General features: G+C 38.6%; 1 protein-coding gene, 1 long non-coding RNA gene and 1 pseudogene across 2 annotated transcripts; 2 read left to right on the top strand and 1 right to left on the bottom strand.

Annotated features, from left to right (window-relative positions):
* Window positions 1-9163, top strand: part of LOC137975897 (ATP-dependent DNA helicase RecQ-like) — a 404352-nt pseudogene extending 395189 nt beyond the window's left edge.
* LOC137975900 (uncharacterized) lies at window positions 302-1517 on the top strand. The gene is made up of 3 exons (XR_011117656.1): window positions 302-394; window positions 705-837; window positions 1189-1517. It is a non-coding gene; the product is annotated as an uncharacterized lncRNA (long non-coding RNA).
* On the bottom strand, window positions 7320-8724 carry LOC137975462 (P2X purinoceptor 7-like). Its single transcript, XM_068822584.1, has 4 exons — window positions 8716-8724; window positions 8263-8513; window positions 7762-8013; window positions 7320-7482 (listed from the first exon to the last, which is right to left on the bottom strand). The coding sequence occupies exons 1-4, from the start codon at window positions 8722-8724 to the stop codon at window positions 7320-7322; spliced, it is 675 nt and encodes a 224-aa protein (XP_068678685.1).
* Window positions 9164-16247: the final 7084 nt, after the last annotated feature.

Here is a 16247-nt window from a genome sequence, read left to right as displayed (position 1 = left end):
ACTGATTTTCTTTTCGATTTTCAAAGAACAGCCTTTCAGCCACTTCCAACTTCCGGCGGCCGCCATCTTGAATAGCGCGTAGTGCACTGTGGGCTGATGACGTATCGTGGTTGCTCGCTGCAATCTGCTGACCTGATCCATGCTGTGTTTATTGTAAACATGTCGCAGATTTCGCCGTATCAGTTTGAGCCGGAGTATTCTTCTAGCGAAGAACAACCACAAAGTGCCGCAGAAGAAGAAGAAGGAGAAGAAGAAGATTCAGTTTCAAATGAAGGAAACGAGAATCGCCGGTCAAACATGTCTTGGTGCTCATGTGAACGATGTGTTGCAATGCCGAGTGAAAAAGAATGCGTTTGCTGTAAAGAGCTGACATTTTTGTCCAAAATTGTTGAAGGTACACTGCAATGTATATGTAAAGAGGTCATCGATGCTTTTTTTTCCCGAAAAGCCGTGTTTCTTAAGCTATTTTTGTATAAACAAATGAAGTGGTAATAAATCTGTGGTAATGGAATTAAACTGTTGTTAATTTCTTTGTTTTGAGATTGCTCGTTCATAAAGGCCATTTGATTCTTTAGAAATTTAATGTACAGAGAACGTTTTCTGTACTGTTAGAAATAACCATTTGTGGCCTGATCCCATTATAGTATAAAATTCGTCAGAAAGATCGAACTAACTTAGCTGTTGTCCCGGACATTCCGTCCTAGACCTGTCTTGCATTACTTCACACGATAGTTTTGAGGCGGTGTGCCTCAACAGAGATGTACTATGGACCGCTTTGGTCAGCTTGCACGATCGTGAAAGTGCCGGCCTTCCTGATAGGGAACAAGTATCTAACAGGTGTGTTATCTTGTGTAAAAATCTAGTTTATCAAACGACTTAATCGGTTGTTGCTTTTTAGTGAGAAGACAGATTGCTCATCCAGCAAATTCAACAACATAAACAAAAGTAATATTTTTATTTAGGATAATAAATGATGTTCCAGAAAATGCTTCAGACAACTGTTATTAACAGGACACTACTGCAATATATTTATAAGTGATATTCATTACAAAAGAAAAACTAAAAATGAAATCTGGTCAACACATTGCTGTACCTTCACTCAAGTTAAGCTTAAAATTAAGCTTTTATTTATTGGCAAACATAGCTTACAATATTTTTCTCCTCATTTTGGAAAATTTTCTTATTCAGGTCATTGCGGTATGCTGCATACAGGCAGTTTACCTGGTGGGCCCATGGCTACCTTGGTAAAAACATTCGCCGTGTAATACCATCTTGTGCTGTAAAAAAAAATCAGAGCTACATTTCCCGCACCAGATGGCATGTACACAGGATACATAGCAGGAGATGATGATGACAGCTCATTTGACAGTGAGCTTGATGAAGCCTGGAGAGACTTTTTAAATATATAAAATATTTTCACTGTAAAACAATATTTTAATCAGATAACATGTATCTTCAAGGAACTTAATTATATTTCTTTTAACAAAGAGAAACGATTTTGTAAATTTTAAGCAAGAGTCTATGATAGTTTACAAAGAACATTGACATATTATGTTGCTCTATCTTGATTGGTTCATTGGATCATCTTTGTCATTTGAGATTAGCCGGGTAAGAACTTAGGGTTTTGGTTTTCCCACACTGAAATGAAAATTACTCAATAAATATATTTATAAGTGACCTAGTTGTAGGTTAAACTATAGCTAGCAGAGGAGCTAATTCTTCTTAAATCTAGATAACCGGACTCTTGCTTCAATAATGTCATTCCGATTAGGCCTTTGTAGTGGTGCCATAACCCCAGACCTATCTTTGTGCTTAGGGGCTGGCTTCTTTCCTGATGCTGCCAACAAAAATGCTGTTTGCAGCATGTCCTCAAGATATTCATAGGACTTCTCTTCCAGGACTGGTTCAGCTCCAAATCTCTTGGACACCTTGTTCCAGGAGATTTTAAATCTAGGCTCCCCCTGACATTCGCCAGCTTGGATGATGGCCTAGTTTGAAGTAAAGTATGTATATTGATAAACCTTTCTTTTATTCATTAACTGATTTGGAGTATGAGTTGCACAAAATATAATTTCTGCTCTTTCACAAGCCATCTATTAATTTATCCACTGCAGAAGGGGGAAAATCTCAAGAAGCTTACCTGTGGTCTGTTAACGTTGTTGTTGTGGTCAAGTGCTGCCAACATAGTAGCAACTTTCATGACATCATGGGTGAAGTGTTGCAGCTTTGGCAAGTACTTGAGGTACATTGAATGATACACTTCTAGAGCTGTGGTGTGCACAAACTGTGTGAGGTGGATGATGTCTTTCAGGAGAAGCTTATCTTTAACAATGTTTACAAGTGCTGTATGTGCTGCACTACCAGGCTTGAGCCACTTCTTCTTGCGCTGCTGCTCTGGTGAAAGTGGTGGATGGTCACACTTGTGGAAAGTCTTGTTTCCTGGCCAACTGTGCCTGTTTGTCACGTGGTGCATTACTGATAACCATTTCTCTCGCAGTACTTCTGGATCTTTATTGCAGCTCTCCGCGCACCACCACAAATGGTTGACAATGGACGGAATCCACGGTGCAAGGTCTGAGCAACCAGACTTTTTAGATGCTGCAGATAACTTCTTACTGACTGTCTTAGCCAGATGCCAAGGATCAAACTGGTGATCTATGTTTGCATGGTTTACTCTCATTTCCTTCTTTATTTGAGTGTGTCTGTCAGTTGATATCAATTTGACCTCAATGTCATTAGCCTCAATGTTTGCTAAAGTGTCAACAAATCCCTTTTTCTCCATTTGATTAGAATTAGCTACTTGAGACACAGATACCACATTGAAATCAATGACCTTTTGGCTTGTTACATCTAAAAATGTATAAGTGCAATACTTTGCAGAATGTCCAGGACTGTCACAGCGTCCATCACCAGCTAAAACAGCACCACCTTCCCTGTCCTTCAATTCACTGAAAATCTCCTGTTGTTGCTGCTGCCATGTCGTTCTTACAACAGGAAATATGTACTGTTCTCTAATGTTGAAATATGTTCCCTTACCAATGAATTTAAGATTTATCAACTTCGACAGTGCCGCAAATTTCGAGAAGGGAATGCCACAAAAAAGATCCCAGCTGTGAAAAGCAGATTTCCAGCACCTTTTATATTGGCCAATGGTGGCTGTGATTGCCACAGGTACTCACAGTTATTGATGCAAGTTAGTTTTAGAGAAAGCTGAGAGCCTTCATTTTCAACTTCAACAGTGCTCTCAGGTATTATTAGAGAGCCACACTTAGGGCAAAATCTTCATAACTCTTTCAATTGCTCCTCATAAACCATGAAAACTCGTTCTTTGTAAGTGTTATGTGTGCATGCGTTTGCACTGTCACTATTAGATTCTTGTGAGTCCTGAGAGCTGCATGTACCGAAGCCATCTTCATTTTTTAAACTTGGAGTATATTGTGAGCCACTGGTGGCTGTTTCTTGAGAAACAATTATGTCCATGGGTTCTTTAACTTCTAGCTCCATTTCAGAATTCAGTTTTACACATTCACTTCTTTCACACCTGACAGGGGGAGCATCATCATCCAAATCTGAAAAAAGCTCAACTTGGGAATCATATCCATCTTCAACAACAATAGAATCTTTTTCAATGTCATCAGCATTGTCAGGTAAGAAATTGCTGGGTGCTGTGTTTTGGATGGTTTTCAAAACGTAACTATGATCTGATAAAGCTTCCTCTGTAATGTCAAGGGGGAATTGACATCCAACATCACAGGTTGTAACCGTTACGGTTCTTGATGTTTCACTGATTTGTACACTCGTTGTTTCCGGCCATTCTGTTTGCCAAGCCATTTCACATGTGGTTGGACGTTCGATTTCTAGTAAGCTTGTATCAATTTCTTCATTAGTGACTTCTTCAGTAATTTCTTCAGTTGTCATGACCATTTCTTGATTTTCGTCATTTTTCGAATGCGACGTGCTTTGTAATATGGCATCTAGGGTCTAGATAGATATAGGATCAAACAGAAGTGAAAAAGTTTTTTTTTAAAAAAAAAAAAAAAAAAAAAAAGATGACTATGGAACAGTGTGATGACAATCTGAGCCCATCTATGGGTATTTCTGATGAAAGCGAAGGTGCGACGATTACCGCTGAAAAATGGAGATCTCAAGGTTGAAGGGAAGATTTATAAACGCGCCAAATATGATGGAATATTGACCATTAAACTAATGCTAGAAAAAAATATCTCTCATCTTTTCTAGCTAACACAAAATTTATTTTAATGTGTGGTGAGATAAGAATTCGACCGCGAATTAACTACACTTTCAGGCAATGATTTCAAACCATAAAACGAAGATCTGCTTCAAAAAATCAAAGATTTGTAACAAAAAAGATGTAACGAAAATGAAGTACTCATATCTCAAGAGAAAGGTCTCGAGTTTTGGGTACAAACCTCTTGTCGTTGTTTTTTCTCGTAAGACGAGTAGGCGCGGGTTTTTTTGTGTGAGAAGATCGTGGGGATAGCATCCGGCTTGAGCTTTCTTTTCCAAGGGCACGAACCGAGGAGTTCACCCTCAAGTCTGACTCTATCCTCGTAGCAGCCGGCTTCAAAATGTTCAGAGCAAAGACGAGGATTTTTTGGCAGTGACATCCTTCCGATCGCTCGAACCCAAGCTTGGCGAAATCTTTCATCTTTTGGGAAAGCATGGAAGCTTACACTTGGGTTTTTGCGGTATTTAGTCTGTTTGTTGCAACCAAAAGCTAAGCAGTGAGGCATTTTACAACTCAAATTTACCGCGAGGCCGCGACACGAGCAACCACGATACGTCATCAGCCCACAGTGCACTGCGCGCTATTCAAGATGGCGGCCGCCGGAAGTTCGAAGTGGCTGAAAGGCTGTTCTTTGAAAATCGAAAAGAAAATCAGTTCGCTAGGTAAGGCATTTTTTTTATATCAGGTCTATTAATAAGCACATTTGGAACATTTTAAGCGATATTTGTAAAAACAGTGGAGGGTTCCTTTAAAAGCAGTAAAGGATGAAATCAATAATCAAATCCCTGAAGCCCTTCACAGTATGTTGACAGACAAGGAAAATAAAGAGGAAGCTAAAACTAAATATCGATCAAGACTACAAAAACAAACAGTCATATGTCCCCCAACATGTTCAGGTTTGTGACATAGCAACTAACCAAAGGATAAAATTAGACTTTACAAGATGGCATAGTGTGGATAATTATAACCTAATATCAATATCCACTGCAGGGCTTTCATCACTGAAAACTGCAAGTACTATGTAGTTGTCATTCCACCAGTTAAGTTTAATATAAGTTGTCAGTTTAAACACACCCAGTATATTATGTGCAAAGTAGCAGGCTGGCTAAGAATGTTCCTTTTTCCTTCAGATGCTGAACTTCAAGTACTCCTTCAGGCTAACACATCACCTGGCCGCAGAACAAGAAATAACAAGTGTTCAAAGTGTGGCAAACCAATCAAGGGACATAAAAAAGGACAGTGTAGTGGCACACAAACATCATAAGTACCGGTATACATGAATACCCCCTGGTATTTATGACAGTAATAGGGGTTGTGCATGGTCTGTGTCTTTTTTCGGAGCAGTTCCAAATTCCTTCCCAGTCTCAATTTTGTAAACATCCAGGTTGGGGTCTTCTTTTAATCTGTGCTATCAGATACCTGACAGACTTGAAGACAAAAAAGCAACATCTTCAACCCTAGTATTCTCCAAGGGGTTATATTATCACCTAAAAATGTTAAGCAAATACACGTTCAAGCTACACTATTTTATGTTTTTAAGAATTAAGCTCTTGAGACTTCACGACTTTGTAAGGGGTATGACTATGATGTAATCACAATTTTGTTTCAAAATGCCACGTAAACTAATGTGGCAATGACAACTAAATTTCTGAAGAATCACCTACATGTATGAGTATTGGACAGGAATTAAAGAGGTACAGTTTCCTGGTTCTCCTCCTCACTGGGAAGCGTATCGAGCTTTGAAAATTCTATGACCATTCTAGGTCCTTGATCATGACCCTCCACGTTTCCATAACCTAAATTTGGCCATTTTTCTTTGAAAATTTTCTTGTATGTCTGCAACTTTTTCCTGTTTCCTTAGTTTGCTGATGCAAAACTGCCCAAATTATTTTGTTTTCCATGACTTTCTACAACCCAAACTAAATTCCATGACTTTCCAGGCCTGGAAAAAGAAGATCCTGCTGTTCCCCCTCTTAAACTTAAATTTTTGGGGTATCCCACTGTCTCAGATTTTACCAGCTAACACCCCCAACTCCTTAGGATGAAAAGTAAGTGATTCTAGCATGGGATACTGGGGGCAAAATTTGAAATGAGAAATAAATAGCACACTTGCTTGTAAATCATGCACACCAATATCAGATCCGCCATGAGTGTATTATCCAGAGACTAAGGAATGAACACTTACAGAATTTGTGGGTGACTCCCCAGGGATTCGTTATCCCAGATCGCCTTCTGTTTCCTAACAAATCATAGCAATGTGTCAGATTTCAGTCTTTCCTAGGGTATCATCGGATAACTAGCCAAACTCATTGTTGCCAGGATGTAATAACGACTGGCCACAAGGGAAACAGTGTGTTTTGTTTCCCCGAGATCCTCAATGTTTCCTGAGACGAAGCCAAGGAAAACATTGAGGTCAAGGGGAAACAAAACTCACTGTCTCCCGAGGGGCCAGTCATTAAGTGTTTTGTTATACCTCCCGACTCAAAAATAGAAAAAAAAAACTCCAAAAAAATGATTTCTTTAACACCATTGCATACACTGGCTCCACGCGCAAAATTGAGCAGCTAACAAAATACAGACAATACTAAAGTTCCTTTGGCTTGTTCTAATGCATTCTAAGTTTGTCTTGATCAGGAACAGCGTATTTCGTTGTATATTACGCAAATACTTTCCTACCTAGCGATTGCGATTGAGGAGCGAGATGACGAACGTGGGCGACTCATTTTTGGCGCCAAACCAAAAGCCTGGAGACACAAAATGTTGATATTTTCCCTTTTGTTGATCTGCATGATATGTTCTTCCAACTATAAATCCCTTTTCTTGAATAATGAATGCCATCTCCAATGAGAAACGTTGTCCTACTTTAATGGCTTTTTAACATCAGGCTGACTGGTACACAAATTTCCCGCAGTTTCAAGGTGCACATCCTGATCACGTGTGAGTCCAAAGTTCAAGTTGTTGTTTCCCTAGGGAGTTAGCGAGTTTTAACAACGACATGTGACGCATTCTCCTCCCATCGGAAATTGTATAACAATGCTGTTTACTTTCCTGGTATTAACTATGGCTCCAATCAATCGTTCTCCTCGTAGCCATGATAGTCTTCATCATCTTGGATTGGAAACTCTTTCCGTATGGCATTATAAACACAACAAGGGAGGGGAATCCTGTTAGAGGACCCTACATACTCCCAAACCATTCGGACAAACTGCCTGTAGGAAACTGACCTTAGAAATCTGTAAGTGACCAAAAAAAGACAACTGATAAGCAAACTGTACTGTTAGATGAACTCAATATTTTTCAAAGCTCTCTATTTTTGAGCATGACAGCGGCTCAGTAAAACAATCACTAAACAAATGTAATCAAAAGGTGGGCTCCACATGACCTGTGCTCAATAATTATTTTTGGTGGACAAAAACCAAATATTTTAATGTAAATAGATGTACTCACTGCAAATGAAGCCATTTTATACCACAAGAAAAATTTAGTTGAAACATAAAAAAATAAAAGATTACTTGTTCTCTGTGGTATTGCCTTCAGCAAACAATGTGGTATAGGCTTTCTTCTGTTTCGTTTTAAGCCCTATTGCTGCAGTAGCCAAAACCCAACGATCCAGACAGACACTTTCAAACCCTGGAAGCGAAGTAACACACTCTTCATCTTTTTCAACTTGTGCCATCCTTTCTCGACATCTATCTATCTCCATGCAGCATCTGCATTCTTCATGCTGGACAATGAACTCCAACGAACATTTCCCACACTTGCACCTATAAACATATGACAGGGTAAATTCACAACAACATTACAGTTAACACCAAAAATATATACATAAACTTGAAATACCTAAAAACTACCATTTCGATCTTTTTTATCTTTGGCACAGAAATTTTAAGCGTGTAAACATTTCCAATTAAGGGAGACACAAATCGAATCATGATCAAAATTAGCTCTTTTTACAAACGTTGACGCATTGATAAGAGCAGAAACAATCGGAAAACAAAGAAAAAATAAAATACCAGTCTGGTAGATCTGTCTCGCCAGCAAATCGACTGAGAAGCATGTCCTCTTCTTCCGCCTCCACAGCTATTTGTTCAGCGTACTGCGTAGCTTCTTCCTCGGTGGCAATTGGCTCGGCACTATCATCGTGTGATTGGAAATCACTTGCTGAGCAGAAGCTAGCCTCTGAAGACTCAGAGAAACCCTCACTACTGCTTTCAGACAAACTTTCCCCAAATTGAACTTCCCAGTCGACAGCATTTCGCAAATACTATAGCCAAACACCGACAGAAATCAAGCGATCAACAATCGTGTGTTAGGAATATGACGTCACAAGTAGAGATGCCCCTGCGAAAATAGCGGGCTCAACTGGAACCAATTTCGAGTAATGGCGGACGAAATTTTTTACTTTTCGAGGGGCGAAATTATAATGAAAGAAAACTTTTTATTTTTTTCTTTATGGACGAAAGGACATCGTACATGACGGTAAGTTATTCTGCGTAAAAAAAAAGAGGGAAATAAAAAGTGAAATTTCGTCGCAGTGGCACTTTAAAGTTAAAAAATGAAGGCCGTTTGTAAAAACGAGTGATAAATTGAATTTTGGTAAGAAAAACGCACCATAACAAACGGCACGCACAGAAAATCTTATCAGTCATTAGTATTGTGTTCAAGGATGTAACATGTGACACAGACTTGAATGGTACCCATTTGGAGAGCAACAACAAGTTTGATGATGAGTTCATGGATGAGTGGGACGAGATTTTTTAAGACGATGAGCTGTTTGATATGATTGTTGATAACATATCATTATCCCACTTCGATGGGTCCATCTCAATGCTTGAGGAGACACTGGACAATTTAACAGAAGCTGTGGATAATGGAATGCCATTTTGTATCACGTCAGCAATTGAGAGGTTGTAGATGTGAATTAAAATGCTTGTAATATTGAATTTTTCCAGGTCTTTATTTATTCTCAACAGGATTTCATGTTAGGATGTACCAGTACTGTACACATGGTATAACAGCGATTTCTGAGCAGCGACTGCAGGAGCAGTCGTGGCTCAGATGGCTAGTGCGCGGCTTTCGGGGCGAGAGGTCCCCGGTTCGATCCTTGGTGACGTCAACGTCTGTTTTGACTTTCCTCTGATCCGTGTAGCTATAGCTTTAAATACTCCTAAAACGGAGCACTGACGGAGGGAGGGGGGTAAAGGGCACACCGTCGGCTTTCACTGATACCAGCCTCGTACCTGAAGGAACTACCAACGTTAAATAAAGGCACTTTACCTTTACCTTTACCATAGTACCCACTTTTATATGCTAATGATCATGAACATGAAAACAGAAGCCATAATTTATATGGTGCTCATTTGACTCAGTGACTTGTAAATAAAAACAATAAATCTTCAACTTTACAAATTTAAATGTCCTTAACCTGTCACACAAAGTGTATACATGTTAAATCGACCAGAGCAAGGTAGATTCATTCAAGAGTTGAGAACCCTTTGAACCACATACTGTTGTCAGCCTAACTGTTTCATGTAAATAGCCCTTTGACTAGCAGTTATGTACAGTGCACCAGTATGAGTTCCTGCGCCTGCGCAAACTCTAAAGATTTGAAGTGATCGAGACAGTGATCGATCGAAGTGGAGAATACACTCTAGCATTTGTCAATTTTTGTGGAAAGTTAGCCGACTCATACCCTGGGTGCCAGAGGAATTTTTTTCAAGGTCGGAGAGAACACTCAGCGATTCCAAATCAACGGTCGAGGACACACGATTGATTACTTCGCAAGTCTGCATGTCAAGTAGCAATGTGTCCTCTTGTATCATTTTGTTGGTTTTGGCTACTGTGAATTTTCTTGACATGGGGTGTTGGTCTGCCCCCAGATTATTTAAAAATCTTACAGAAACCAGCGAACTGGCAACGAAATTCTTCTTTGTTCTCGGGAACTACAGGAGCAACTTGGTCTTGATGGACGAAAGGTTTTTGCTTTTGAAAATAAGTTTGGCTGGCCGTCGTACGTTATTGAGGACTGTAATGCGGTCATACAACTTTGATCGTATAAAATCGTCCACTGGGTTTCTTGCTGCAGATGAACTGTGAGTGAACTTCAGCCACAAAGTTGAATTTTCTTAACACCTGGGATTTACAATTTCCACGTCACGTAACCTTGACTGTTAAATGCCATCGATCTGTGTGAGGTTTTTGTTGCTGTTCCTTGCAAAGATTTTTGCAGAAACCATTCCAGGAAATCTGCATCAAAGCGTTTTCCACTCAGTGTTTGACAATATTGTCCTGATCTGTACATTACTGTAACAGAGTAACCATATTGGTCAACTTTTTCACATTTATAAATGTAAGTTTGCAAAACGGCTACAAAAACACATGTGCAGTAAAGCTTTGTAAGCATGCAAACACTTCAAGTACATTACATAATAATAATAATAATAATAATAATAATAATAATAATAATGATAATAAGCCTTACAGCTTTAGTTAGATGCGTACCCCTGACTGAAAATTCTTTAACACTAAAAATTAGTATGAACACCAAATAATAATTATTAACAATTATTATTCGCCGAAGGCGAGGTGAATATTGGTTAATAAAAACCGAGATGAAGTTGAGGTTTTTATTCACCAACATTCATAGAGTCTAAGGGAATATCGGAAACAATAATTTAAAGTTGCCTGACAATAGAAGCAACTCAATTTCTTAGTAAATGATGGCATCATGGAAATTGACAATTACATAGTTGATTATTTGAATAATACACATTTTCTTTAAAACAATTAATTTATTCGTCTGTCACCTCAACAAAACAGCTTGTGGCTATTTTGAAAAACCGCTTAGGTGATTATCACGCAAGAATAATCATCTCAATGACAACCAATCAGCACAGAGAACTTTCAGTAATTATACTAATAAGCATATAATTCCTATAGCACAAGACAATAATGAACAATAATATTATTATAATTCCATGAGTGCATGTTGATATGAGATCAACCACTCAATTATATCCATTAATTATTGTTTTATTAAATTTTCATTTGATTCTTAACACTTGGACAAATTTAAAGCCAATCAGTTTCCAGCATGGTAACACTTGACGCAATCAGTTTCCATATTATGTCATACTGTATAAGAGCTGTTAACTGAGAGTGAGTGAACCAATCAGAAAGCTAAAAACACAGTATCGGTGGTTCAAAATTTCATAATGTAAGGTATTATCTTTCCCCTTGTGCTTACACTGTCATTATTCACTTTCTGTGTAATGGTTTTATCATTGTTTTTGTTTGTTGGAAATGGTAGCCATACCTGATTTATGAAGAAACTGAAGTTGTGCAGTAGTACAGCAACCTACATTTACTCTCTGCAGATAAGCTTTCTTGGTTCACGGAAAACCCTTTTCATTATTGTAAATACATTGTGGCATGGAAGATATTTTCAAACAGGTCTGGAGAATGTTCACCACCAAAATTTCCTATTTTGTCTGGATCATATAAGTTCTTTCCTCCTTTTGTTTAGTGGTTGACTAGTGACTTGTGAAATTGTATGGTGCACAAGAGAGCTAAATGCAGTGTGCAGTGTCTCCTTTAGTTGTAAAACATATATTAAAGGAACACAAATAACATTGTCATTGTTGTTGAGTAATATTAGGATTTAGTACTGCTAGTGGTATAACAAGTGTCTCTTTTGAGTGGATTCCCCAATTTTCTGCTAACTTGACTCAAACAGATATATATACATGTAGGTGGAGAACAAATTCGGGAAAATGAAAGGAAAAAATACTAAACATACATGTACATCAGTTGATTATTACAATACACTATTTGTTTTGATCAATATTATTTGCACTAGAAAGAAAATTAACGACCATAAGAATTAAGTCTGTGATAAGGAAAAGTTTGTTCTCACTAAAACCTATATTGGAAATTTAGGCATTTGGGGTGCTTTTTCACAGGGTTACATGTGCATGATATTAATTTTTATGTCAGTCCAATATTTTTCTTGAAAACTGTGTTGTCTCTATAACTTTGTCCTTTTTTGTGAAGCATGACATTTTCTTCTCTCAATTCAACATTTGATTTGTGTTGCTGATCTTGTTTTTCCTGCAAAAGTGTGTTATGTTGAATAACAATTATTTTTGTTATATAACTGTTTTTGCCCCCAGCAGCGCATGCTCTCATTGGTTACTTCAAGGTCACATGACATCTAACAATAACACTTTTGCCGTTGAAAAGTCTCTGAGCGGGCACCAGTGCAAATTCTATGACTTCAGAGGATAACAGTGCACTGTTGCCCGCAAATGTTGACTGACGACCACCGTTGCTGTTCCCATTGCATGTTTTCCTATTTGTGCTACATAAGAAATCACTTAATGACTGGTCTCTCAGGAAACAGTTCATTTTGTTTCCCTCGTCTGCTCCTCAGGGGAACATTGGAAATTTTTAGGGAAACAAAATGAACTTTTTCCCTCGGGACCAGTCATTAAGTGTTTACTGTTAGGATAATAGGAAAATTATTGACCTTGGGTGTTCGGTGACACAGCTACATTGTAGAGCATAACCTTCATGAAAATAATATCTGTTTTACCTTATTATAGTGAGCTAACTTTTTGGTGTGGTTTTACTAACAGGTCTTGTAATAGGCCAAAACCAATTTGAGAAATTCATGGGGTTGTGCATCGCATTCAATGCAGTTTGTTTTGTGCATGTAAATAATAATATGAAATGAAACATGTTTAGTGTGTTACTGGTTACAGGCAACAGCCTGTGGCGCTCAATATAATGCTTGGGTGAACATTGGCAATTTTGGCAATTTTGACAAATACGGCAATTTTGGCGATGTTTTGCCAATTTCGTCAAATTAGTTCATCCATTGGTATTGACACCACACGGGTGAACATTGGTGATTTCGGCGATTTTGACAAATTCGGCAATTTTGGCGATGTTTTGCCAATTTCGTCAAATTAGTTCATCCATTGGTATTCGCCGAGACGCCGAGTTTAGTGGATATGCAGTATTTCTCCCGTCTTAGGCGCCAAACAAAAAGAGGGAAGGACATTGATGTATTTCTTGTTCATAAAGCACGATGATCGAGCGAAAACAATGATGTTTCTTAAAGCGCGATCAATCTCCTTGTTGATATGTATCTCTCGTTCTTATAGCACATTGATCAAATCATTTTACAATTCGGTTAATTAACTTTCATTTTACGGTTCGGTTAACTGCACGAAATATCACTTGCTTCCTGATTAAGCCTAAGCGCTTGTTTCAGTGATTAGGCCTAAGCACTCTCGTAAAATTTTAGCTTTCATTTTGCGGTTCGGTTAACTGCACTTTTCACGAAATCGCCCTTGAACACTTTTCATTCAGACTACGGGATTGCGCACCGCGGTGACAGTTCATTACAGCCATATGTCAAAGGTGTAAGCGCTCCTTTCAATGATTGGGCCTAAGCACTATCGTAAAATTTTGGCTTTCATTTTGCGGTTCAAACAAAGCACTCGTTGGACAAGAAATGTGTGAATTCAACACAAAGGTCCAATCGTCCAACTCTTTGAGGTTGACCATTGTTTCTGCAAAGCCAAAAATTCACTCTCCTAGACAAGGTTATTTATCGCCAGGTAATTCTATCGTTTTGGAAAAAGAGACTGCTTTATTATTCATCAGCGTCATAAATTCTTGCTGATTTTGGGGATAATTTGTCGAAATTCAAGCACGCTTCCATTAGACCTGTTTTATTTGTGACCCTCCACGGGAAAACAGGTAAAAAGGTGATGACACGGGCACGCTTTTTTAACACGCTAGCAGTGTGTCACAACGCACGGCTCATTAAAATTTTCTATTTTTCCTATCGCACAGTGAAAACAAAGGAGCGTGTTCGTTCTAACAAAGAAACGTGCCAAATTTGCAGAAACAAAACAGCGAGCAAAATGACCCACACCAAGCGAGTGAAATGGCACGCTTTTAAGCGAGTGAAATGGCACGCTTTTAAGTGAATGAGATGGCACGCCGTGTTGAAATGCACAGTCCATTATGCTGTTCGAATGTTTAACTTACTAACCGTTCCATGAAATGTCCACCTTCACAAACTTGTTTATCATCAATCTATTCTGCACGCATGCTGTCATGTTTTGTTTGTTCGGTCGGGCCTTCAAGAATCTTCAGTTACGTAGATTTTACTATAGAAATTAGTTTTTCTTGAGCGAAACAATTTTCTACGGTGACCCACAATGCGCACTCGCGGCAAGAGAAATTACCTCACGCAAAAAGAATAACCTCACGGAAAAACGTTTAAAAAGGCGCAAAAATACTAATAAATAAATGTGAACTGAATCAGGAATAAATCACGCGAAAAGCAGCAAATAAGCCATAGAAAGGAACGCCACAAAACGAAAAAAAAACCTGTATTCCTGAAAGAAATAATATGTATATCAAAAGAACTAAGTTCGATTTTGAGACGACAATAAGGCTTTATAATGACGGCGTTGGGACGAAATCGAGCGGCTCCTGATAATTCTTCACGCCAGAACCGCAAATGTCATGCCAGGCGCGTCAAGGCCCGCATGACAATCCCGCATTTGATCAGAAAGGTAAAAAAATTCGAAATTTTAAAATGCCTCGCGTGTAACTGAACGAATTGTTCATTTCTTCGTCGGAAATTATTGGAAGTCAGGTGTGAAATCCTGTTGGAAATCAACGACAGATTTTTCTCTGATCGACCTCTGTCGTGAGCCCGTGTAAACAAATACAAAGGTCAACAGAGTCACATATTAGGGAGCTTAAGCACGCGCGTTTTTGAGACGCGGACGGCAACCGGCAAAAGTGTGCTGTTTTCCCTTTTAACCTGTTTTCACACAACCACATTTACATTTCCAAGTATCTTTTATCCATTAGAGATAATTAGTATAAAAATTTGGGAGACACCACTGCCCTGACACACAAAATTTTCCCTTCCGGTTGACGTCCGCGTCTTAAAAACGCGCGTGCTTAAGCTCTCTATTCTTTTTGGCGGGAGGTTTGCTCGATGTTACGACATAATGTCTTTCAAATTCCCTACAATTAAGAGAAAAGACCAACGTGTCTCATGGTAAGTGTTGGATCTTAGGTCTTAGTTTTCCGGACACCCCACTAAGTGTATGACATGGCACGAAGAGATATAGAGATAGAGACTCATGGCCAAAGTTGTTCGTTGCTGGATAGAAGATGTCTTGCATATAGACATGACCCTGAGAGAATAGCTCCAACCATTGCCCACACAGCTCCTGTATCTTCTAAGGAATTATGTGAAAGACATCAACAAGGTTTCAAACAAAGAAATAAGTTATTAATGCAAATGTCCACCCCAGGGAAGGGGGATGGGGGATAGTCTGGGTTTTCAGTGACAGGGATGATCAAAGCAATTTTTGGGGTTCGAAAATTTTGATTTTGGGTTTTTAGGGGGTGGCAGTAAACGTTTTGCAAGACGTTTTTAAATTTAGGTGCAGGGATTTCTTGATTAGTGCCCCCATGCAATCATCCATGTCACTTGAAAGTGGGAGTACCCCCCCCTCCCTTCCTCTCAGGATTTGCGTAAGGTATACCAAGAACTGTGCTACCATCACAGTTTATGAATTGGCTTTTTGTTATTTGCAAAATTACATATCTTTTGAAAAAAAGGAACTTAAACTATTTTACGCCTCTAGATTCTCTGTTAATTTCGCTAAAAATGACCTACATTTTAGCCACTACATGTATTTTAGTGCAGAATTTTAATTAACACAAGTTGAAGTTTTCATGGATTGCCTTCACCACAGCAAATCATTTGCCTTGTGAGAGTACAATAATTATTATTGTATCTTCTGTTCTCTATAAATTTAGTAGTGAAAGGAAACAGGTTGTTGATGTAGAATAAAAGGCTGTAATAAGGATTCATAAATCAAATACATAATTTTTGCTAGTTTATCACACATTCTGTCGTCGTTCAGTTTTGGGTAATACCGGTAATATCATGTAC

The sequence above is a fragment of the Montipora foliosa genome, chromosome 11 (assembly GCF_036669935.1).
Source record: "Montipora foliosa isolate CH-2021 chromosome 11, ASM3666993v2, whole genome shotgun sequence".
Classification (NCBI taxonomy): domain Eukaryota; kingdom Metazoa; phylum Cnidaria; class Anthozoa; order Scleractinia; family Acroporidae; genus Montipora; species Montipora foliosa.
This window is presented reverse-complemented; position numbering and strand designations above follow the sequence as displayed.

Coding starts and splice junctions, on each gene's coding strand:
- LOC137975462 (XM_068822584.1), bottom strand. Junction 8,014..8,262: donor GAGACAGATCTACCAGACTG/GTATTTTATTTT, acceptor ATATGTTTATAG/GTGCAAGTGTGGGAAATGTT. Junction 7,483..7,761: donor GGCAATACCACAGAGAACAA/GTAATCTTTTAT, acceptor GGTCACTTACAG/ATTTCTAAGGTCAGTTTCCT.